We start from the raw sequence: 24,184 nt of genomic DNA, 5'->3' as shown, positions 1-24,184 counted from the left end.
TTCAAACATTTTAGCTGTAAGATGATTTTAAGATGAATGTACAACTTATTCAGTATATTTATTTCTGTTTATACAGTTCTGTCAGTGGATTGCATGAAAGGTGCTAGGAACTGTGCAGTGAAGGACTTAAGCACCATAATCATTCTACTCTTAACTGTGACCAACAAAGACTATTTTTAAAAGATGACCCTAGTCTGGAGTGGAACCAGGGGTGAGGTATGTTCAGAGAACAGTATAGAGCCTTAAATTGTTATTCTTAAGTGTATTTTAAAAATAATATAAAAACAGCTACTGCCTTATCACCTGTATGTGAACGGAACAATGGCACCTGCTACTTTTACAACACAGTCAAACATCTCAGCGTTCAAAATACAATTTCATTCAATGTTTATCATCATACAGGAATTTGAAAGAGTAAGCTATACAGTGGCAATGTACAAAATGACAGCTCAGATGCACAGTCATGTCCATTAAAACATACCACTCATCCAGCCAGTTATTATAAATAAAAGGTAGACCTCAGTTCCTTTGGGCATACTAACCAAGGCTTAGCAGTACAGCAGAGCATCCATCGCCCTGTATCATAGTTTGTTCTTCTCCAGCATTCACAGTACAAAAGCAGCTTCCCTCGGAACAGGGAGTGGAGCTGTGGCAGCACCACTGAAGCCCGCCGAGCACCTTACCGTATGCTGTCTCTGAGGCTGGCCATAGCTGTGTGTAGAGCCTCCAGTTTCACTGCCAGCCACGCCGGGGGTGACCCTTTCTGGAGCAGCAGCTTCACAGCCTCCACTGCCCCCTCTATGGTGCCTATGGCTGACTTATACTGCTCCTCTGAGGGGGGGTGACATGCTCTTTTTGCCAGGGGCTGTGGAGTTAAGTAAACAGACAATTTATAACCCCCTAGATAAGCAACCAGTCTCCATCCAAATGCAAATACTCTTAGATAGGGAAAAGCTGTAAGAGACACCCTTGTCTTGTGAGAGTTCTTCCTGGCTGACAGTAGAACAGAGCATTCAGCTGTAACATTAAGGGCCAGGAGTGCACGCAGACTTTATTTCCTAGAAAATGGAGGGCAGCAAAGGCTATCTCGAACCTCTTTAGATTCTTCCCAGAAATAGCACAAATTTACAATAGAGCCCAGATAATTTGAAGTACACGTACCTCTCCCGTTGACTCCAGTTCTCTAGCCATTTTCGTAAAATGTGCACTGCAGGTACTCCTTTCTTGTTTCAGGCGTTCTATTCGTGCTTCTGTTGTCTCTTCAGCTTGCCTTACCTGGGGAGAGAGCCACAGGAGAGGTAACTAAAGCAAGAAGGCATTACCAGCCTTCAGAGGTTTTACGTTTACCAGAGCAACAGGGGGAAGAAATCTTAATGTGCAGCTGAAATTGAACCTAGTTTCTCACATTTTTCTTAGCAGATCAAAGTTATCTGCTGCAACTTCAGTGTAGCATCACTCACTGGCTATTAATTCTTTTGCTAATTAGCTGCTTTTCAAGTACTACTCATCCAGATAGTGCTCCCTTAGGTTTACAGGCAGAGAATATCCACCCCTTTCCAGTTGTCTGTGTTGTGCAGGAGTAGCTGCCTGCTTTACAAGACTGTTTTCTAATGTGCAAGAAGGACTGGGACGTTTCATATTCATACATGTTCACTGAGCTTAGAGAAGGGAATGCAAGAAACGGGAGGGAAATCACACATGGAATGAAGAAAGTGCTGCCTTTTTCATAGATACTTTCACTGCCTGCAACAATAACTGCAATTTAATCGTTTTCTATGTTCAAGGAGGGAAAAGCAAAGCATTTTAAATCAAAGTTGGAAAGTCCTGGAAGATCACTGTGCACAGAAGCAACGTGTGTCAATATAGTTGCCGTAAGAGAATAGAAAAGTTCAACCAGATCCCAGTTAGCAGATCAATTTAATAATTTATTTAAAATTCAGCTATTTAATCTGCATGTAGATGATGGTACAGACATAAGCCAAATCCTACATGCGTATAGCAGCGAAGACAGGCTCATAAATCGTGTTACGGATGTGTACAGCACCAACTAAGAAAGCAGTAAAATGGTTCAACAACATACCTTAGCCATAAAATTAACGACTTTGTTTTTAATTTCTTCTGAATTAAGGCACTGAGGAACAACATCTTCATGGATTGTCTCCTGTAAAAATATTAGGTAACAGCAGTTGAGTATGCTCATATTAACAAAGGAATAGACAAAGAAAGAAATGTTTCTCTGGGAAGAATTTTGTGATGACAGCATTTTAAACATCCTTCCTTGCTGCAACCAATGCCTAATTTTCTTTTACTTCCAGCTCCTGAAATCACATGTAACTACATTAGCCCTCATTACTTTTATTCATGTGCAATTACATCAGTGACATCCAAATTGTTCAGTCGAGAGCAATGAGCATTTAAGAGAGAAGAATTTCTCTGTGATGAAAGGTAACTGAGCTGAATACACACACCCAAAGCTCTGCTGTGCTTACCTCTGCAAAGTGTCTGAATGCCTCCAGCGCATGCTGATGAATAAGCCACGTCTGGTCAGCTAGCAGGGAAGCAAACAGAAACGACAACTGGGGGATGACTTGCCTCTGGAAAAGAACAAATATCTGTCAATTACAACGAGTTAGTTGTGCATATCTTACCATCATGATTTATTACTAAAGAATTGCTCTAAGGTCAAGGGACAGGTTTGTGAAATGAAGAGTGTTACTGCCCTATCTGACAGAAAAGCACCGTAAGGGAGATGACACGTTCTGTTCTTTCTTCTTGGAGGTTCAAACAGCAGTCTTTTCTAACTGGTGAGAAGCAATGAGCAAATGAGCAAACCTAGCCTCTTATGTGCACTCAGCGTGCCTCAATGAAAGATAAGTCTCCTAGATGATTATGTCATGGTGCTTTTGTATGTATTTAACCCAATCCTTTAAACAGAGGATCACTTCATCAAGAGACTAAAGAAGGCCACAGCTACCATTACCTGTGCTTCTTGGGGTATGAACACCTTTCCCACAGAAGAGAGAAAATCCAACATTGCTAGACGAACATGATCTGGGGTATCCAACTGGAAAAGGGAAGACTGCAGTGCAAACACCTGCCAGAAACAAACCCCAGCAAAGCTCCATCAAACAGTGCAGACGAAAACTATTCCAATCATTAAATCTGAGGATGCTGATTTCAGAAAGCAGGACTGAAAACAAAAGATATACTACAGCTTGAATAACTGGCTAGGATAAAGCTGCAGTGTGCATCTCAGAAAGATACATGTTCTATGGCACATCCATACATCCCAGTTACCTTACAGAATGATTGGTTAATACCATTTTTGAGAATCCTAAGTGCCACGCACATGGTTTAAAGACCAGGAAAGCAATAAAGGAAAAAAAAAAAAAAGTAATCTCCATGTTTTAAGGCCAGACAATGAAATCACTCATTTGAGATTTCAGTAAATCACAAAGAACTTGGCTTTTCATGAAGTAAGTTACTCATAAGATTGTGCTGTTGGTTTTTGTTTTTACCTGAGTGATTAATTGAGCATCTAATGCCTGGATGAAAAATTCCAAGAGACGAAGTAATAAACACAGTGTTTGCTGGAGACACGGCACATCTGAGACCTTGAACAGATCACAAGATATTAGTAGTAGCTTAGTTACTAATGTAGTTAATGCGTTTTAGTTTATGGAATAACTATTTGAGGAATTTGAAGTTGCAGTAGCATTCCAAAATACTTAGCCTAGTTTCACACACACAAAACAATACATCGTAAGCAGCAGAAGAGAAGATCAAAGCAGAGATACAAATATCTTTAGGTAGTCATATTTCACAACGCCTTTTCCTTAGATTTTTATTAAGGATCTTTCTCATTCTACTTCTCCTTTTTCCACTCACCAGGATAAGCAAAACAAGCCTGGCTTGGTCTTCTCTGCACTCTCCCTTCAGGTATTTATGGACATTGTTAAGGCCCTCACAAAACCTGTGTAGGCTGAGCAATCCCAGCTCTCTCAGCCTCTCCACAGAGGAGAGATGCTCCAGTCCCTTGATCACCTTTGTGGCACTTCGTTGGACTCTCTCCAGGAGCTCCACATCCCTCTTGTACTGGGGAGCCCAGAACTGGACACGGTGCTCCACGTGTGGCCTCACCAGAGCTGAGTGGAGGGTGTTGCCTCCGTTGACCTGATGTGCAACTCTCCTCCTAACGCAGCCCAGGATATCACTAGGCTTCACTGCCTCAAGGGCACACTTGGCTCTTATTAATCCCCTCTCTCAAGCTTTCCTTTTTATCTGAGTAATAACCGTGACAAATCCTTTTTTCTTTACTCCTGCTGCAGACACAAACGGTTAGGTATATAGTCACAAGCAGGAGGGGTCACCTTACCTCCTTGTTCTCAAATAGGAGAGAAAGGTTACTGGCTCTGTGGGTTTCCATGTGCTAAGCAATATCACCATGGTTGTTAACCACATTCTAACAAACATTTTAAAAAGGCCAAATACATAACCGGTGTGAATCAGGATGAGGTATTTCAGGCTTCTCCTTAAGAGAATCTGAATCTGACACCGCATAACAGATGGAGCAGGAAGGAGCCATATATGTACCATTCAGGAAAATTCAAAGTCCATTTCCCAGAGAACAAGCCTGTCCAATAAACCAGCTGACAGCACATGGGCAGCACAGTTATACTCTGCTTTACAGAAACGGCCTAATCCAAGTAAAACAAAACATGATGAAACAGCAGCACCAGCCTCCCAAAGACATGATGCTTTCACCATCAGAACAGCAAATCCTCTCACCTGCTTAGCCTGGAGAAAAGTCCAGAACTGACCGAGCACTCCCAAGATAGATGCCTGAAGTTCTGCCTCCAGAGTGTCACCAGCAAAACTGCAGGCAGTCAACAAGACAGAAATGGCAATATTCTAGGAGGAAAAAACACTGTATAAGACCAAAAAGAACCTACGTGTAATACAAACCCAAACCCCAGGCTTGTAATTAAGCATCTAAAATGATACAAGATGGCAAGAAGCCTAATATGCTGCGTCAGCTGTACAGTACAGCTAATCCACCAGGCCACTGGCCAATAAAGCTTCTAAAGTGAGGAAACCATCCGTTCCTTCTGTGGGAGTTCATATGGTGCTGGAGCTGTTAGCTGCATTGCCAGGCAAAAGCTGGCAGCTGGTACTTCGTGTGGAAATCTCTGGTTTCTCTTGCTCCTCTCCTTTGCCAGGGAGACCAGTGAGTATCTCTTAGATTTGATGCCACGTAAAAACAGCCAGAACTTTAAAACTTAAAAGTAATTGTATGGCATAGTATAAATTGGAAATTGTAAAGAAAAATACATCCACGCACCCAGAGAGCAAACAGCAACTAGAGTGACTAGTAAATCACAAGACCTCCACTATCACTCTCAGAGCAGAGGGTCCTAAGGCACTGTGTACCGTAAGAAAACATTAAAATGAAAGCTCTTGATTATGCATTTGCCAATTCGTAATGGAAGAAAGCAGTGCAACAGACAGAAAAACAAAACTGAGGACAGCCACAGCATCCTCAGTTTGTAAATCCAGAGGTCAAGCATTTTCACAAAGAGAAGCCAGTCTCTTTTACCACAAGTTGGAGCTCTCCCACAGCACGTCTGCTGTTCAGCCATCGCCTGCATTGTGCGAGTCCTGCCACACACAGCTGATGGGCCACTCGTTTCCCAAGGTCAGGATTCAGGGCCTTGAGAGATACATGCTGCCACACAGCCAAGTTTTCCACTTCTTCTGGAAGAAACTTATGAGCAAATTCCACCTGCAGATAGGAGTATAAAATAAATAAGTTCATAAAATAATATGAAGTAAAGAGGCTAGAAGAGAATTTGATAACTTGTCAAAAAGCTGAGAAACCAACAAACAAAAAAGGCACTACTTACTTGCTTTAGAAATACCACCAGCTCCCTGTCACATACAGGACATAGAGCAATTAAGCAATTTATTCTTTTATCTACTTGAAGCAACAGCCCTAGACAGTAGAAGAGAGCTTAAGGATCATAAATATGTATCACTGCTAAAGCAAACTCATATTTACAGACTAAGTTAGAGAACTTGACAATGAAATCCTTTCTTATTCCTGAAGAGCAATATACCAGTGGATTTTCCTGCAGCAATCAAGTCTCCTTATTAACAATGAATCAGTTCTGCCAACATCTGTGTATCAGAAATAGGCTGATCATCTGCGATGATGAATCTTAAGAGTTCGCAGAAGCAGGCTGTTTTTCTTCCTACCCTGAGACAACCTGGCAAGAAAATTTGAGCCTACTTGTCTTTTCAGAAATGCTGCAGGGAATGAACATATAAACAGCCACTATCGTCTCCCTGTGCAGCAGATGCACTCTGCCCACACAAGTATGTAACAAAAAAGTTAGAAGTGTATTATCAAATAATTAAACTATTTGTCTAGAACTGTTTTTACCCTGATGATTTCCTTGGTATTAGTTATGTATTCCAGCATGATTCTTTGTCACAATCCAATCTCTATTAAACAAACACAAGTGACAATTACAAGTAAGAGTTCATGCCCTCATAAACACCAGGTGCAGATTCAATACAGGGCATACAGTTTAAGTAACTCTGGGAGATACGCTCTTTTCATACCTAGTCGAAACAGGACATCACTGCCACCCAATAAGACCACTATTAGAGAAGTGCTCTTCAAAACAAGAAAGGCACATATATACCTGCACAAATCAGGATCCACTATGACAAAGTAATAGCAAGTGCAATATCAAGTACAGCAAGTGAGCACTCTACATCCTGCCATTTATTAAGCAGAAGATATTTTAAACACAGGCCACTGATTCAAAGCTCTTCTGTTAAAGTCAGAATGTGCTGGCACTGTACTTGCCTGATGATCTGGAGCCATCAAGAACAGCATACGCCTCAGCAGAACACCCAGGGCAGAGACCTGGTAACACTCGTTGGGCCAAGACTTTATCTGAATTAGGATAACAGGAAATGCATCTAATTAAATTAAGAAAAAAAAATCACCACTCAAATCACCACAGCAAATGAGTTCCTTACACAATGTTCTAAGAGCTGCTATGTTAGGTCAGAGCAGTAGCACTAAATAAAATGGTGAAGGACATACCAGAAATACTGGGTATAAAGCTTTATATTTGCACAGTTCTGCTTTTGCTAATTATTAGCCCAATAGGAGGAATTAATACAATCTCCATTCTGGATTTGGAAAAAAACATTAAACTCTTGTCTTTGGTCACTTAGAAAGCTCTTACCAATTGAGCAATCACAACACAGTGGTGACTGCACAGCTCAGCTGTTCCATACCTGGAATGCAAAAAAGAGAGACAAAAGGTAGTGAGTCTGTGTTTTCTACTCTTCTACAAATTAATCATCATAAGTCTTGTCTCAGAGACAGCCATTTTCCCTAAAATATTTAAACTCAATAAGCACAGATACAATTTACATGAGACAACTGCTCCAAAGAAAATAAAAAAATTAGTAAGCAATAGAAAAAGTATGTTCCCCTTGTATGAACGTAAACATGGCTAAGCCATTTCTGCTCTTAATTTTCAAAATACGCTCTACGTTTGAAAATAATCCAATTCTAGGACAATTTTGTCTTAAAAAGGGAATTACAAGCAACAACAGAACTAACTAACTGAATCTGTGGAAATCCTGCTTGACCTGTAATGAAAACATCTTACCGGGCAAGGAAGCACCACGAGTCTATTGCCAGCAGAGATGTGATCATACTAGAACCCAGCACAGCATCCAGCAGAGCATACTCCTGAGGAAAACGTATTATTTAAGTTCAAGCAGAAACAGACTGGAGGCCTACTATTACTTTTACTCCATTAATTGGCATGAAACCTAATAAGATTTTCAGCTTTCTCAATTTGAAATGTTCTAATAACCGATTTTCCTGCTCTGTATTCAGCTGCAGTACTAACCAAACAGCTACATCCTCAGTTTTGCATACTTTGTACGTACATGTACATTCAGTACAATGAGCTGAAGATCCCTCACCTTTCAAAATATTTCTGTATGCGCATCTCTTCATTGCAAGGCAACTTTTAATATGTATAAAGCAATGTATCATCAATTTTCTTGCCAACTTTACTGGCACCTTACTAAAAAAACAAATCAAACCTTTCCTCTTTTAGGAACACAAATTTTATCTGAAAGCAGCATGCAGGAAAAAGAATAAATTAGGGCTATAATGTTTGTGACAGCTCTTAACTTTTTAAAGCTTTACATTTATCTAGAGGTTCTTTCATCTATGCATAATAAAAAGCAAAAAACTTCTAAAACATTATGTAACAGCAATCAAATCCCGGAATACTCCTCTGAAGTAGAATTTTTTTCTCATTACCATTTTATGGAGTGTTCTTAGCTGAAATCATAAGAAGATAGTCTACTTGAAATATTAAATGGCACTTTCTTATTACTTCACAGTATAGACCAACAACCAGGTATTCTTAATACAAGTTGAATACTGTGTAAAAGAAAGCACTGAACTTTTAATAACAACTTCATGCTCCCCTGCAAAGAGAACAAAAGTTTCTAATACAATTAAGTTTCCCAAAAACTTGTAAAAAGCTCGATTTCCCATATTGCCTCACAAATGACATTTTCTGGATACCTAAACTTCTGCCACGCAACTGCATCATGGCTGTTGTCTGAAGAATAACTCAAAGAACTTCATAACTAATCATCTCTTCAGAGCTAGATCATTAGCAAGAGCTCATTCTTTTTCAAGTATTATCTATGCATCAGAACAGCTGAAGAAATGATAAGGAAAAATCAGTCTTACCAGCTGAGGAAAGTGTGATGGGAGTGTGGAAGCAATGTAGGAGCACAGGTGAATGCAGACGTAGTGATACAGGGTGATGGGAACTGCTGGCTGTCCTGTGCCAATCACCTCTGGCAAACAAACAGGGAGAGAAAGCTCGGCAGAACATTGCTGGAAACTGAGGAAAAGAGCTGAGAAAAAAGACAGGCTGGGGATGAGGGTGAGGGGTAAGAAAGGAAGGAGAAAAAAAAAAAAAAAAAAAGAACAGTTGGGTTACAGACAGACAAGTCCAAAATCCTGCAAACATCATCTCTACTACAGAATCTGTGTTTCTGACTAGAAGCTGCAGCAGTAACTTCAGTGCTTTATTTGTATGCTAGATTTATATTTCTGACTACCTTCCTCACTTACAAAGGTCACTATTAGAGTGACCTTTCAGGCATAAAAATGCAAGTATCAACAAATTACATATTTATCTCTTTCTTTGACCTGGACTTAGTCTAAATACCATCCCTTTCCCAAAATAACAAAGGCATCTCTGGCTCTGTGTCCTTCACCCCTGAAGCAGAACATCAGATGATGTCTTTCCCAGCACAAGGATGTAAATTGATAGTCTGTCAAACGTTACTGTTGGGTTGTGAGGGAAACCTGAGCAAGTAAGCCCCTTTGTTCGCCCACACTGACAGATCGCTCTGGTGAAGAATTACAGTGAGAACCTTTTTAGTACCGTTTTCCTGTGTTCCAGAGGGTTTGCACTTCTTCAGGCTGAGAAGACAGCTTGTCCATGATGGTAATCAGAAGGAGACACTGGGGCAGCTGCTGCTCAGGAGGAAGACCTGTAGAATTTTGTTTTGAAGTGTGATGCTAGTCACTCTTGGAAATATATATGCTGTGTAAACATGAACATTATATTTGAAATGAAAAATAAATGCAATATCCTGCATCTGGTTGAAGCTACAATATTGCAGTTCTGAAGTGCTGCTGCAACATACTGCAAAGGAGTTACAGTCCAGGTGCCTCATGCTTCCGATCTGCCTGAAAGCACTGGGTGCCTCAGACACCGAACGCGTTTTCTTCCAAGTGTGCTGTGATAATCACAAGGTCAGAGTGCACATATGAGAGAGAAGTAAGCCCAGCCTGCACTGACAAAAGGAGGAACTGCCGCTCACATCATAAATCCCACACAGTAGAACAGCTCAGAATCATGGCATGTTGGGCAGGGCAGAATTTTTAATGGTGGTTATGATCCTTCATTTTGAAGACATTATTTTCCACTAAAAATACATAATTTAGGAAAAATAACTGTCTTCCTCCATCAACAGAACAGCAGAACGTGTTTACCTTACTTCAAAAGGTTGTGATACAGATACAGATTGAAATTGTGCAAGGCAGCAAAACTAATAGGATTTCTGTTACTCACAATAACTGCAATATTAACTTGGTTGCTTTGCAAAACACAAATTCAACAGCAACATCAACTGCTATACAAATTCATCTGAACAAGCATGCAGCTGCCTACACCATAGTACTTACAAAAGAAAAAGAGGCAAGCAAACCAGTACAGAACGTGGTCCAGAAAGACAAAATATCAAGCCAGATCCCTCAGAGATGATTGCATAGTATTGAAACAGTGGTAGCTGTATTTTAAACCCACCTAAATTATCACTTAACACTTGCTCCATGAAAGGGCTAAAGGGAAGAAGCTGGTTGATGAGAGGGTCTAGAGCCACAAGAAAAACACGGGATATTTCATCTCGATGAACCTCTGAGATCACTGGAGCATAGAGACTGGGAGGAAATTTGCTGAGGGAGATGGAAAGAAACATATTCTCAGTAGAGTTACTTTTCAAAACAGCTACAAAAAGGCAAACTCATGATCTCCCTGTTATTGTTAAACAAAAGACAGAAAAGACTCCTCATTTTTTAGTATCTACTATAGCCTGAAAGTTACAACTTTGTATTCAGCCTCAAAAGTAAGCTTCAGAACCCTATTAAACATTGAAAGAAAAACTTACAAGTTCACAGAAAAGGCATGTGAGATATGTAATATTAAGAAGAAATATACTGAATCACCAAAAAGACAAGCAATGACAAGCCAAGAAGACACCTGTAGAAAAATTGATAATCATAAAAATGACAGTACTTATTTAAACAGACAACACTAATAAAAGGGTACCACTTAATTTCTTTGAAATTTAAAAAAAAAAAAAAAAAAAAAGCTGGAGAGTAAAAGAAGGTGATATGAGAATAAAGTAAAAGAGATCATGAAATGAAAACCCACTTTTGTAGCTTATAAAGAGATGGTACCTTCCTACTTGAAAAGTCTGCTTAGTTTTGCTAAGTGAATAGAAGTTTAGAACCTTCCACTTGAGAATGATCCACAAGGTAAGTAAAGTCAGAAGATTTTACTTTTTTAAAAAAAAAAAAAAACAAACACCCACCACCTGATCTTGCTCCAATTCATTCAGTGGACTCACACACACATTACTACAGAATCTGGTTTCAATTCCAAAGGAATAACTGAAATCAGACCTCTCTTTCACTTTGCCCTGTTCTTCCCCGCTATTGCAGCACACAGAACAGGTCTTTTGCAAGAAAAATGACAAGCAGTTTGCAGATTATAGAAGGGAATACTTATGAGCATCATATTAATAAAGCTTTTGTTTCCAGGAGAATGAGAGTCCTGTTAGGAGATTTCATGAGACTGCAAGCACAGCAGTAAAGCTGTGACAAAAAAAAAATATCCTAGATACTGTTTCAAATTCCCTTCAGGACAAATATTGACATACTTTGTATTGAAGTATAGAAGATCTGTCCAAGTGTTGCTACTGACATCTGCATTTATTCTTTTTTTTTTTCCCCACTAGAATTTGAGAGGGAAAAAAAAAAAAAAAAAAAAAAAAAAGAGTGCAGGGCCATTTAGTTATATCTGAAAGAGAAATTAATTAGGATTTCTAGGAAATGGTAATTCTGTATTGTCTTGACTTTGCATGAGTTGACTAATATCATGTTACTGTTTGTATTAAAGTGCTGTTTGTTTTAAACTGCTGGGCCACTGTTTTAACTCTGCCTCAGTGCTTCATGGCAGGGTGACTGAAGAACAACTCCTACCTTCAGGAATTCTGACTGTAGGAACAACAGTTTCCAAATAATCCTTCCTTAGCAGACCCAGTGTCCAAGCCAATCAATGCACATATTCTAACAAAACTTAATGAGAAATACTGACATAGGTAATTGCAACCAAGTTAGTGGTTTGTCAGTATTTCAAACTCACAGCATTGATGAAAAATGAATTTAATAACTTAGAACCACACAAAGAAGCCCAATTTATACAAAAATTAGATTTCTGTGTGTGAAAAAGAAAGCAACAGTTCTGAATAAGAACTCACCTCAGAATACTCTAACTTTAAAAATATTTCATCAAAAAAGGTGCTATCAGTAATTAGTTACTGGTACTTCACTTACCTGTATATCTGAAGAAACAGCTGATGTAACTGCGAGCATAAATCAGAGAAGAAAGAAAGAAATTCCTGCAAAAGGCATTAATTTTGAAAGGTACTTTTAATGTAAAATGCATGATTATGTTTTTTGTTTTTTTCTTTTCTACTATATTAATGTGTGAAATACTACATTTGCAAAAACCGGTTAAGTTGCAACAACCCACAGCACAAAGCAAGTGCTAAACAAATAATAAACAAAGTATGTTCCTAGGATTAATTACCACACACACATATATATATTTCTGAAAAGTTATGTTTCTAGACTTACTTAAAAAATAAGAACAGTTGTAGTAGCCATAGAGAGCTGTAAAAATCTGAAATGCTCTACACACTATAAAGCTGTCTTATCCTGTCATAATGCTGTTCATTTTGTGACAAAAAAAATAAAATACCAAAGCCTTGCTTTGATACCATTGGACAAAGCAGGTGCAGAGCACACCACCACTGCTATTCCTAGAAAGCAAAATTCTTTCACATGCATTCTAAAAATGGGTAGATTTACGGCATCTCTTCTAATAACCACGAGATTAAATCACGGCAACAAAGTGGTTTGGCCAGGGAGAGAGCAGGAAGTTAGTGTCAGAGCCAGTATCAGTACAGTTTAATTTCTTACTATGAATGCCACATCCAAACTATTTGACTGTGCTGCCTGTTAAAGTATGTTGTCCCATGGCAAAAGGTTACAAGCGCTACTCAGAAAAACATGCGGGTGAAAATATAAATGAAAAGGAAGCTACTCGTGTCTTTAAGTATATTTGAGAATTCTCTTAGTCTCAGGATAAAGAATTTCAGAAAGTTAGAGCCATGAGTCAAATCATTAGGGAAAAATGAGCAACAATTCTGAAACCTTAGCAACAAGATTCACCTGCTTAACTCTTCCAGATAAAGGTGCTACTGCATTGACTCAAGGCTACAAATAAAGACTGGCTATTTCCTACCAACTCCTCAGTGACATTGCTTGTAACAGACTTGTTTTTTCTTCTGTTATCACATCAATAATCCTGCTTAGGCTTGTGAGTATATTCAGGTGGAAACTGCAAGAAGGTTATGAGTGAACGTTGGTTATACCACTCATATAGTACAGTTGTAAGTTGGTAAGATATTATGGAGTACATGAATATTCTGTGTGCAGACCAGAGGCTTATATTCGATGCTAATGTAGAATTCAAGTAATAAAACCTACCTTGGTGTAGTGTACAAGGGAATTAGCAAAGAATCTGCAGAGTTTGACAGTCTTCTGAAACAGCCTGAGGTCAGTGCCCTCCTGTCCAAAAAAGCAGTTCTAAAACTTAATATACAGAGTAACATGCTACGGATTAAAGTTAAACTGCAAACAGTACTCAAAAACTATTTCTAACCTGATTCTCCATAGATTCTGCAGCAACAGGAGAAAAACTTTAGAAATCTTCAGTGTGCCTCAATATTTTTATACCAATATTCAACTGAAATGTTATCCTTTGATTGACCTTGGGATATCATCAGTTTAGAAAACAAACAAAATTCCCAGGGTATGGTGTAAACTTGTTTTCAGTGCCTCACTAAAACATCCCCAGTGTAAACAAAGTCAATGGGCCTGATTTTCTGGTGGTTTCAAAAGAATAAGGGATTCTGCCTAGCACATTAAAAAACACTAAAAAAAAAAAAATACTCCAAGCAAAGTGCATTTATCTTCCTCAAGTTCAACAGCAGCTTTGGAACCTTTCTAATTTACCTGTATGTCTGACATCTTCATTTCCTCAGCCAGCTGCAGGCAGGACTGGAAAGAAAGAAGAGTGTCCTTGCACAGACCACTGAGGATGTCACTGTGTTTCAGGTGGCACTCCAGCAGAGAATGATGCTTCAGGCTTTGCCTACAAGGCAGGAATATAAGCAGATACTGCATTGTCAGACGTGATCATGCATTAAGTTAATATAAATCCAAGTATCTCATTTTTCTATTTATAGGCTTTTATACCCCACTAATCAGTGCAATATCCATGTACAAAGAAACCACAAATTTAGAGAGAACAGCCCTCTTCATAGCCATGATGAAAGCACAAAGGAGAGACAGGATAGCACAATTCAAGCCAAAAACATCTACAAAACTGCAGGTCAGGCCTCTTACGATTATTTATTCATACAATGGTGTTTCAAATGCTCTTCTGTATTGCAGTGTATAGTCATTACTTTTACTACTTTACTATTACTTTTTCATGCACAACTCCTAAGCATTTTCACTGGCAGTGCATTTAATTCCACTTACTAGCTAAATTTACAAAGGAATCGAATTCTCTAGTTTTGATCTCAGCAGAAACTCTGAACACGAAATTAGTGAAATTCTGCTTATATAAAAACACAGACTAGTCATATTACAAAAAAATGCAAGGAGTTTAAAGACATACTTGATGATGAACTTCCACGTGTTGGCATGAAGTGCATGGTCCATATTGGAGATGACAGAGCAGATCTCTAGCACAGTGTGGATTACTGTGAAGGAAATAATAATGGCAACAACTGAGTTAAAGCAGATTCCTAAGTTCACGGCTATGCTTCTCTCCTAGGAAAACAACAGCAATCACAAGCACTAGAGAATACCACCATGCTGACACTGAATCAGGAATGGCTCAGTGCTTAGATGCCTCTCCTTTCCTACAAATCTATGCAACATCCCCCATCTCACAAAGAGCTTCAGGAGAAAAATGGGTATGTTTCAAGCTGTAAAATGCTGCCTTCTGAAGTGCTGGTCAGGACAGCAGGACCTGAGCATGATCAGTTTTAAAGATTCAAATATACTTCCTACAGAAAAGAGGAAAAAAAAAAGCTGTTTTTTGAACAAAAGTCAAAAAGCTTTAGAACCACACATACCTGACACCATATCTGTGATGTTATCTTCAGCAGAAGCAGAGCCCACGGAAATCTGATCAAATAGTTCCATCAGCTGTTTCTGAAGAGAGTAAGTTTCCTTGAACATAGCTTGTAGGAGATCAGCAATCAAGTGTAGATGCCCACAGTACACTGATTCACTGTCCTGTAGGAAATGGGGAAGAAGAGGTTAAAGTCAGGAATCACAATCTGAGAAGGCATATAGGTAACTACTTTAACTCATTATTGAACCTGATCTATAGGTTTTGATACCAACACTTATTTGCTAAGTATAAAATGCTATTCACCTGCAGTCTAATCAACAGCTAATGAAGTCTGGCTGTGGTGAGTTTATCTGGCTTTGATGCATGAAGCTATCATCATGTTTCTGAACAAAGCAGTACAACTTTAGCAACCAAGGAAGTACACTACTTCAAATATTTCTCAATACTTTCAAGTTAGAATTGTTAAGTAAAAGGTATGGCAAATGAGTTCAAGTCCTAACATGGAAAACTGCTGTAAATGTTTCATCAAGAAAAAAAATGATAAGTGAAAACGAAGGCTGACCAAAAGCTACTGTGCCCTTACAATAACCTTGTTTTATTTTCACTGTTTAAGGGAGAATTACTGTTGCATCTGAAAACAGGTATCTGAAACTGATACTCCTTGTAACTAACATAGCGGTCCTAAACTCAACTTCCAATCCACTTGGGAACTTGCATAGAAGTAAGTAGCAGCGTTTTGGTCACCATTTGTAGCTCTGAAAACTACTGCAGCTATCAGAAGCACACAGATGTCACAGCCTAAATTCAAAAGCAAAATGTTCAACTGACACTGATGTGAAATTTGAAAATAGCAGAGCCCATGTTTAGTACTGCCAGGTCAGAAATTCTGGGCAAACAGCTGAAAAAACATCTTTGTACTTGTACACTAAGTACGTTCTGTAAATGATTTGATAGCAATAAAAAAAAAATCTACAACAATATTATTTTGAATTAGGAATTTCTCATAAAGTGAACATTTCCTAAAAACCAACCAGAAGGAGAATTTTTCTCTTTCTAACAGAGACCTACCTTGCAGTGTGTAAACGTGTTCTTTATTACATAAAGAACAGAGGATGGAAGGGTGCGGATACTCTCCAGAGGCACACACTCTTGCAGCGTGCAGATGTAGCGTACACAACTGGTCAGAGTTTCCAACAGTTGCACTACAGTCTTAAATCAAGAACAAACAACAGCAATCAATGTTTTTCAACCCTGCATTAATTTCAGAAGCACTTTTTTGTGGAATTGCTCCTAGGTTCTTACAACATTTAAAGTTCACAGCTATTTGCATAAATAAGTTGTTTATTAAAGATGAATTCCATAGCTTTTTCTGGTACTATACACTCTTTGAAAGACTCGTATTTTTTTCATCACTGTCCTCAACTTACAAAAAATTTTAAACTCCAAAATAATTGACTGTATAAATAGCTGCCAGATTCACTATTTAAATTTGGAAAATTAAATTCCATTTACATTAGATACTAAGCAGAATTTGAGATTTTCTTTGAATTCTGATTAGCATCACATGCTAAATGTGATTCACAAAATTTGAACTGAACTTCAACTGCAAAGATGTTCAGATTACATTTTTACGACTTGGCTAGTAGTGTAAGTATTCTAAAATCTGATAATTTATTAGGTAAAATCAAAGCATAATAGACTTGCCTGTAATAGATTCCTTACAGTACTGCATAACTCTGTATTCTGGCTGGTTAATCCTTTGGCCTCAATGGATAATTCATACATCAAGTTATCATATAGCTGTAGAGTCTGTCAGGAAAAAAAAAAAAGAAACACTTAAAAATTTTATATATACAATTGTGTTACTATTTGTGTACATATGTTTATATCTGTTTGCTTGCTTAGATTGCAGTCATAGTCTACTGAGATAACTCACAGGAGTAAATAATGCTTTCTAGCATCATAAAACTTGATATACCAAGATGTGAAAACCACCTATTGTTCTCAAATTACAGACAGAAGTTAAGTTAGCTGCTATTTTCTAAAAATCTGTTACCAAAATAAACTACCTAGCTAATTAACTTGAAATAAGATACCTCATCCTCACAGAGATTTTTTTCTTAATTAAAACCACACCATTTTGAGATAAAAGGTTATTTTCATTTTGTCTCAGAAAGTGCTTTTTGTTGAGAACAATCATCAACATTTTGAATAAAGAAATAACGTTTTAAGACCTACAAATAACAATAATTTCTGCTTTGGTCTAGGTCTATGTATATTTTACGAGAGATCCTGCTGAGACTGCAAAGACAGAACAGCTTCTAGGCACGTGCAGGGTACTACATAAAATGGTATGGTACAGTAATCCCTGTTCAGGATATGCATGTTATGAGCCATTTTTCTTGTAATCTCTGAAATCTGCTAGAGGACATGCAAGAAAGGAAATGGAAATCAACCGGACGTTTTTACAGGCTGGTTAAAATATACAAGCTGGGGCCTGAATCTCAGCAATTCACTACTGCTTTAAGTCCATTAAGATATATGCACTGAAGAGTTTAATATTACAGACCAAAATTATTATTTAATCAAAAAAGAGACCTTCTGTTAGTCTTTGCCTAAACGTTTATTCATCGTATTGCTCACAAATATCACAAAAATTATTCATGATATATGGGTGTTGGGTTCTTCAGTTTATTTGTCCTGAGAGCCTGCCCCAAGTGAAAACAACCTTGGTCATTTATACAAAGCCTGACCTTCTCAAAAAGAAATAGAAAACAATTCTGTTACTAAATATAGAAAGCAGAACATCATACGTTTGATCCTCTCCCTACTGTAAAGAATGGTAAAAAAATCATAGAAACAATCCAACAATGTAAAACTGTTAAACTTTTAAAGGGTAAAATGTTTATTTCAAGCTGTGCTTGTAAAGCAATGATTCTATCATGAGACTTCAGAAGAATCAAGGCATTCTAAGCAGGTTTTTAGCACTGCACTGACTGAAATTTTCGTATTTCATTGAAGGTGTCATACCTTAGGCAATACTTTAGAGAAAAAAGTTTGTTCCACATCTGCAAGGCTGATATGAGGCAAAAACATTTCAGTCATGATCCTCAGAACACCTGCGAAGCAAAGTATGTCTAAAATGTTACTGAAAGCCATGTGATTATCAGAAGTATGTAGCTACCAAGCACATGGAAGAAAGAACTGAGTGAAGTGGAAACTGATCAGATACTTGATTTTGAAACAAGTAACAGAGCATTTGCAACATATGCATTTTGTGAATCATCAGGTAACAATAAAAGCTCCAAGGTGCATAAAGCCATTAATAACTGCATCACACCTGACCACACTTAGTTGAAGGTGGGGCACAATTGTTTGCCCATAGTCTGGGCAATTTTCCACATTCTTAATTGTAAATAGTTACACATCTAATGTAATGGCTGGCACTAACACACAGCTGAGCAGTGAATGTTAGTGAGAGTCCTAACCAGGTGCATATCAGTGTTTTCTGGATCACTCTCAGGTATTACAAGAGTTCAACCATCTGTAAGATAACAGCCAAAAATACAATAAAATACAAGACAAAAAGCACTCCTTTCTACAAATCAGGAGTCTACAAATCATAAGTAGCCAAAAGGAAAAAGCAGCTTTACATGGATAGCTTATGGGTTTTTCTAAAGTCTATTCAACATGCAATTCCTGTAACATGCAAAGTCCAGCAGGATTGCTAGACTGTGAAAGTAGGACACCGGCGATAGCTTAAGTATTTGTAAGTTGTGCAGACCTTAATATTTGCAATAAAATAAGCCTTAGGAAGAAGCAGCACCTCTTGGCCACTACTTACGAACATGCTCAGTCCAGTCTTCAGACTCTTGGTACATACAGTAAAATCGTTAAAGAAACTCAAGCTCATTCTGCCATAAAGATGTCATTTCTCACGCTATGTGCTGTGTGGGCTTTAAGCACCTCATGACATTACCAGGGATGCTCCGCAGCTGACCTGGGTGCGTGCTCAGTACCCACGTTCCAGCAGCACTGTACCAGAGAGTAAGATTTGTGGGCTGTGGTGTTTTGTTCTTTTATTTTTAGGGGGGCAACAGGGGTGTTATTGAAAGGGCTAGAAGAACCACACGGTGTTTTCTGCTGCAGTTTTTTATTTTACTTTATTGTTATTTCGGTGAAGCGCAGCGCTTGATGCCCAGCACACCCGGCTTTTCTCTCCCGTTTCACCCCTTGCAAAGCTCGCAGCGCTTCTCCCTCTCACGAGCCGCTTTGCTCGCCCCGTGCCGCCCCCCCGCCATTTTAGGGTCACTCCCCCGACGGCGGAGCCCCCCGCACACCCCCTCCCCACAACAACCCAGAAGCCGAACCGCCTCCGGGGGAAGGATATGAGGAGCCGGGGCAGCACGGAGGGCAGCTCCCGGCGGCAGAGCTCCCAGTCCCAGCCGCCCAGCTCCTGCAGGAGCAGCTCGGGGTCGATTCGCGACATGGCGGCCGCTCCCCTCACCTCAGCGCGCGGCGGCGGGAACCGGCGCGAGCCGCGGCTTTTCCCGCCGCTATCCCAGCAGCCCCCGCGCGGGGCCGGGCCGGCGGCGGCGTGCGCGCGTCCCTTGTCAGGCCCGGCCCCGCGCATGCGCGTCGCGACGCGGAAGGAGGCGGTGCTGCCATGTGGGGCAGGGGGAGAGCGGGGTACGGGCACCCCCCAGGAAAGGCTGCTGAGATTTAGCGGCTTATTTGTTTTTTATCATTCAAATTTTATCGTTTTACTTATTTATTTTTATCCTTTTATTATTTTATTTTTACTATTTCGGTTTTTATTTTTACTGTTTCATTTTTTTATTCTTCAGTATTTTTTTATTAGTTTATTCTTTATTATCTTTTACTCATTTATTTTTTAATCTTTTATTCTTTACTCTTTTATCCTTTATTATTTTATTTTTATTCTTTATTATTTTATTCTTTATTATTTTCTGTTTTTAAACAGGCTCTCATTTTCCAGTAGGATGCTATCAGCATTTTCTCTTAACATGCTGTTAATTCCTTACCATTCCCATCTCACCGTTTAACGATGCCTAAAACTGCTTTTCACTCTTTTTGCAGAAATAATTAAGCTGATCCCTTGGCAAACCAGCCGGTGTTCAGCCTACAGAGTGCGCTTTCCCACCGTGGTGCCTGCATGGAAGCGTACAAAAGGAAAACCATCCCGTCTCTCTTGGGCAAGCATCTCTACCCGTGACTTTTTGGGCTGCTCTTCAAAATGGCATTTCGGTTTAACTTTGCTATCGAGGACAATGAAAGCACTGAATCAGATGCTCACGGTGAGGCAGACCTGCAGCTGGACCCTCCAAAACACGAGCAAACCGCCGATGCAGCAGCAGCCTGCAGCCCCCAGCCCGGCACCGCTAAGCACACAGGTAAGGATCTGTCAGAGAAGAAGTTGTGCTTCCCCGCTGCCAGGGAGCACCACGTTCCCGAAGATGTCAGCAAAGTACTGGAAAATAAAGTCTTGGAAACGGCGTCAGACCTGCGTTACGTGAAGGTGTCCGCGGTGGAAATGACACGTCGGGGTGGCACGCACGGGGAAGACATCGTGTGGAAGAGCATCTCCACTCACTCTGACCTCATCCCAGGGGTCTACGAGGGGGGGCTGAAAATCTGGGAGTGCACCTTCGATCTCCTGGAGTACCTGGCTGAGGCTGGTGTGCAGTTTGCCAACAAGGCAGTGCTGGATCTTGGATGCGGGGCTGGACTGCTGGGAATAGCTGCGTTACGGGGAAAAGCTGCAAAAGTCCACTTCCAGGACTACAACAGCACGGTGATCGATGAAATAACCCTGCCTAACGTGGTGGCTAACTGTGTAAACGATGGCAACGGGACTGGTGGGGCAGATGAGGGAAAAATTGTTAAGCCTCCTTCAAAAAAGCCCAAGAAAGCAGAGTGCTTACCTGACGCGCTCAGCAGATGCAGATTTTTTTCTGGAGAGTGGTCAGAAGTCAGCCAGCTCCTGCTCAGCAGCAGCGAACCCCGTTCAAAATACGATGTCATCCTCACATCCGAGACCATCTATAACCCTGACTACTACGGTGCTTTGCACGACACGCTGTCTCAGCTGCTGGACAAGAACGGCCGCGTGTACCTGGCAAGCAAAGTGCATTACTTTGGGGTCGGGGGCGGCGTCTACCTCTTTGAGAAACTCGTTGAGGAGAGGAAGGTGTTCACAATCAGCACAGTTAAAGAAATTGATAAAGGGCTGAAGCGGTTTGTCATGGAAATGGCCTTTAAAGATTCCTGTTAAAATTAATTCAACCACTGGTGCTTCAAAAATATCTTAGTAAAGAACTACTTCAATCCTCCTATCGTTGCTTTTTTCTGCTGTTGAGTTACTCTGAATCTGCCCTTTTCTAGCTTTGGAACTGTTTGACAAATTTCAGTGTTTGCCTGGAAGGAAGGGACTCTTCTGGTTCTGTTTTTGCAGAGAAAAATGTAGTGTCTTCAAGTAGCATCTGTTTATACCACTTTTGCTATTTATATTTATTTTAAAATTAAGCAAGTCACTGTCCCCAGTCTCCCTCTCCCATTCTTTGGCAGTGCCAACACTAAGTCAAAGGGTCAGCCGCTGAGCACAGCCTGAAGGTGACCATTTAGCATCCTAATACAGTGCAAAAAGTAATTCTTAAGGGCCAGGCTCTCAACCTGGCCATGATTTAACTGCAGTGACAGATTTCAGACTGAACTGAATAACTGTGCTCTGCTGTTTTGCCACCAGAGGGGGATGTGATCGTATTTATCACTTGTATTCCATTCTGGTAACAATCTCGTAAATCTTAATAGTTTTTCCATATAGAATGCATGTTACTTTTATTCAAACCTTTGAAGAAGCATACCAGAGGATATTTAGTACTGTGGTTTGTGAACTTTCATATTCATATTTTGACACATTCCTAAGAAAATTTCAGGGAGGAACTGCAAAAAGGCATCTGCTTTGCAGAAATGAAAAATAATTTGTTTTAGAAATTGAGTTGAAAGAAGACTGACTCTACATAAGATGTTCTTTAAAACAAACAACCAGTAAACCTACAAACACAATCTAAGAAACTGGAGGACGACAGATCTGAGTTTTAAGTTGCAATTAGGAAAGGAGACTAACTGGAGTGCTGTACTGTTTTTGGTAAGATCTTTCCAGATACTGACCATATGTTACAACCCATTTTCCAAGCTTACTAAACACTTTCATACCTACTCAGTCTTTTAAGCAGTTTGGCAGGGCAGCAGGCTTTTAGAAAAAAGGCCATGTGCAAGTCACACCCGTGTCCTAGGCTGATGATATTGATGGTGAGACAAGACTGCACATTGCTGAAGAAATTACCTAATCAAAAAGATGCAAATAAACCCAAAGAAATACAAAATCTGGTCCCAAATGTTTGGTGTCACCAACAATTCACAAAAAAAAAGTCAACCATGGTATGTTTTGCTTCAACTAAAGCAGGCAGCAGGCTGTTACAGAGCTCTGCCAGGTACATCAGTGGTACTGCTTGTCAGCATACGCTGCTTTACTGCAGCAATAACGCATTGGGCGCCCTTGCAGAAATATAAACTCGGAGACAAGCCAACCACTGCAGTGAGCTGGATATAAGGATCCTCGATAAATGCAGGGGAGAAAAGGCAATAAATAATCTGAGGAGGTGGAGAAAGACTTACTACAGCAGTGACTTAAATCATTCAGTATTGTGTAACGTAAGTTCCCGGCACTGCAGCCCATGAAAGCCGACGGCAAGATGCCTATTTTGACCATGTTGCTATTAAGATAACCATAGAGGATTTCCTATACTTTACAGGAGAGCCTTAACAACTACTGTTGTTCCAAAAACAATTGTTAGCAGACTACTTTAAAGGGATACTTAGGAAATTACTGAAGTGCTCTTTCACAGGAGAGAGGAAAAAAGCAGTCAGTTGTGCTCTGCAAGCTGTCAGCTGTGATTGTGCTTTGGGATTTTTCTGCATCAGGTCTGAAACCTACCGATGACAGACAAGTACCGACTACAGACCAAAAAACAAAAGGAAGTTTAGCTTCGGCACATCAATGAAGTAGTGTTAACAGTTCTTTGTCAAAACTGGGAAGTTGGAAACATCGCTACCACTTGCTATTTTCCATACCTGAGCCTTAAAACAAATCACTGCTTACACAGCGACTGAAATAGCTTGTTCTACACCTGCTAGGTCTAGAGCTGTTTCCAAGAAGGGTACCTGAAGTCATAAGAAATCCTGACCCCTGTAACAATAAATATGATGAAGAACAAGAATATCATGTATTTTTTGAATAAAGAAGACACTTAGAATTGCCTACTATAATGCTTCATCTGGAAAATATTACATGATCAATCTCACCCTCAGTTTTAATAATATTCCTTTGCTCAGCATCCTTATTTTATTTTTGGCTTGCTCAAGCAGCTCGGTTTTCATACAAATACAGAATCAGATTTTTTAGGACTTTCAAGTGAAGACCGCTAGAGCCACAATCACAATGATCGTGCACCTGCAAAACAGGAATCCCAACAGTGGAATTAAGTTCCCATTTTTAACATTACAGAAGTGAATCAATACAGGATATTTTTCTCGGGTAAAATCAGCATTGGGATCTCTATAAGTTCAGATGAATTCTAGTCTGTTCTTCTGCCCATAGATACTCTCTGAGAGGAAGCAAAATTAAACAGTTTTGTGGGCTAATTGTGCTGTTGATGTTTTAACATCAGTAATGAAGTTGTTCTTAGATTAGGGAAACCAGTAAGGCTTTCTCCCCTTGCCAAATCATCACCACCCTTATGACCAGTTTCCTGCTTTTTTCATGATCTGGAATAAAAAAAAATCTTGTAATACTTGTACATCTACTTAATTGCCAGGGTAATTAGCATTTCCCCAAGTTAAATTTCAGTAGAAAATAAAAGAATTTAGAAGACCCTCAAAAATCTCTTTCTGATAATACAAACATCAGGCTCAGTTTCTTGGATGAGAAAACAAAGCGTTCAACTGGCAACTCAATTTTCAGCTCTTTCCAAGTC

At 39.6% G+C, this 24,184-nt stretch overlaps 2 protein-coding genes across 2 annotated transcripts; one reads left to right on the top strand and one right to left on the bottom strand.

Moving 5' to 3' along the window:
* Nucleotides 1-250: 250 nt before the first annotated feature.
* C8H1orf112 (chromosome 8 C1orf112 homolog) lies at nt 251-18,247 on the bottom strand. The gene is made up of 22 exons (XM_032192308.1): nt 18,159-18,247; nt 16,833-16,937; nt 16,197-16,337; nt 15,127-15,289; nt 14,664-14,748; nt 13,994-14,132; nt 13,466-13,546; nt 12,248-12,312; nt 10,437-10,585; nt 9,510-9,618; nt 8,804-8,990; nt 7,695-7,777; nt 7,263-7,314; nt 6,875-6,964; nt 5,597-5,782; nt 4,789-4,911; nt 3,519-3,614; nt 2,981-3,094; nt 2,490-2,594; nt 2,081-2,161; nt 1,162-1,275; nt 251-865 (listed from the first exon to the last, which is right to left on the bottom strand). Exons 1-22 carry the CDS (start codon nt 18,231-18,233, stop codon nt 680-682), a joined length of 2,529 nt encoding a protein of 842 aa, XP_032048199.1. The 5' UTR covers nt 18,234-18,247; the 3' UTR covers nt 251-679.
* Nucleotides 18,248-19,772: 1,525 nt separating this feature from the next.
* On the top strand, nt 19,773-21,482 carry METTL18 (methyltransferase like 18). The gene is made up of 2 exons (XM_032192304.1): nt 19,773-19,817; nt 20,229-21,482. Exon 2 carries the CDS (start codon nt 20,386-20,388, stop codon nt 21,421-21,423), a length of 1,038 nt encoding a protein of 345 aa, XP_032048195.1. The 5' UTR covers nt 19,773-19,817; nt 20,229-20,385; the 3' UTR covers nt 21,424-21,482.
* The last annotated feature ends 2,702 nt before the right edge of the window (nt 21,483-24,184 follow it).

This window comes from Aythya fuligula, chromosome 8 (assembly GCF_009819795.1).
Source record: "Aythya fuligula isolate bAytFul2 chromosome 8, bAytFul2.pri, whole genome shotgun sequence".
NCBI classification, from domain to species: Eukaryota; Metazoa; Chordata; class Aves; order Anseriformes; family Anatidae; genus Aythya; species Aythya fuligula.
This window is presented reverse-complemented; position numbering and strand designations above follow the sequence as displayed.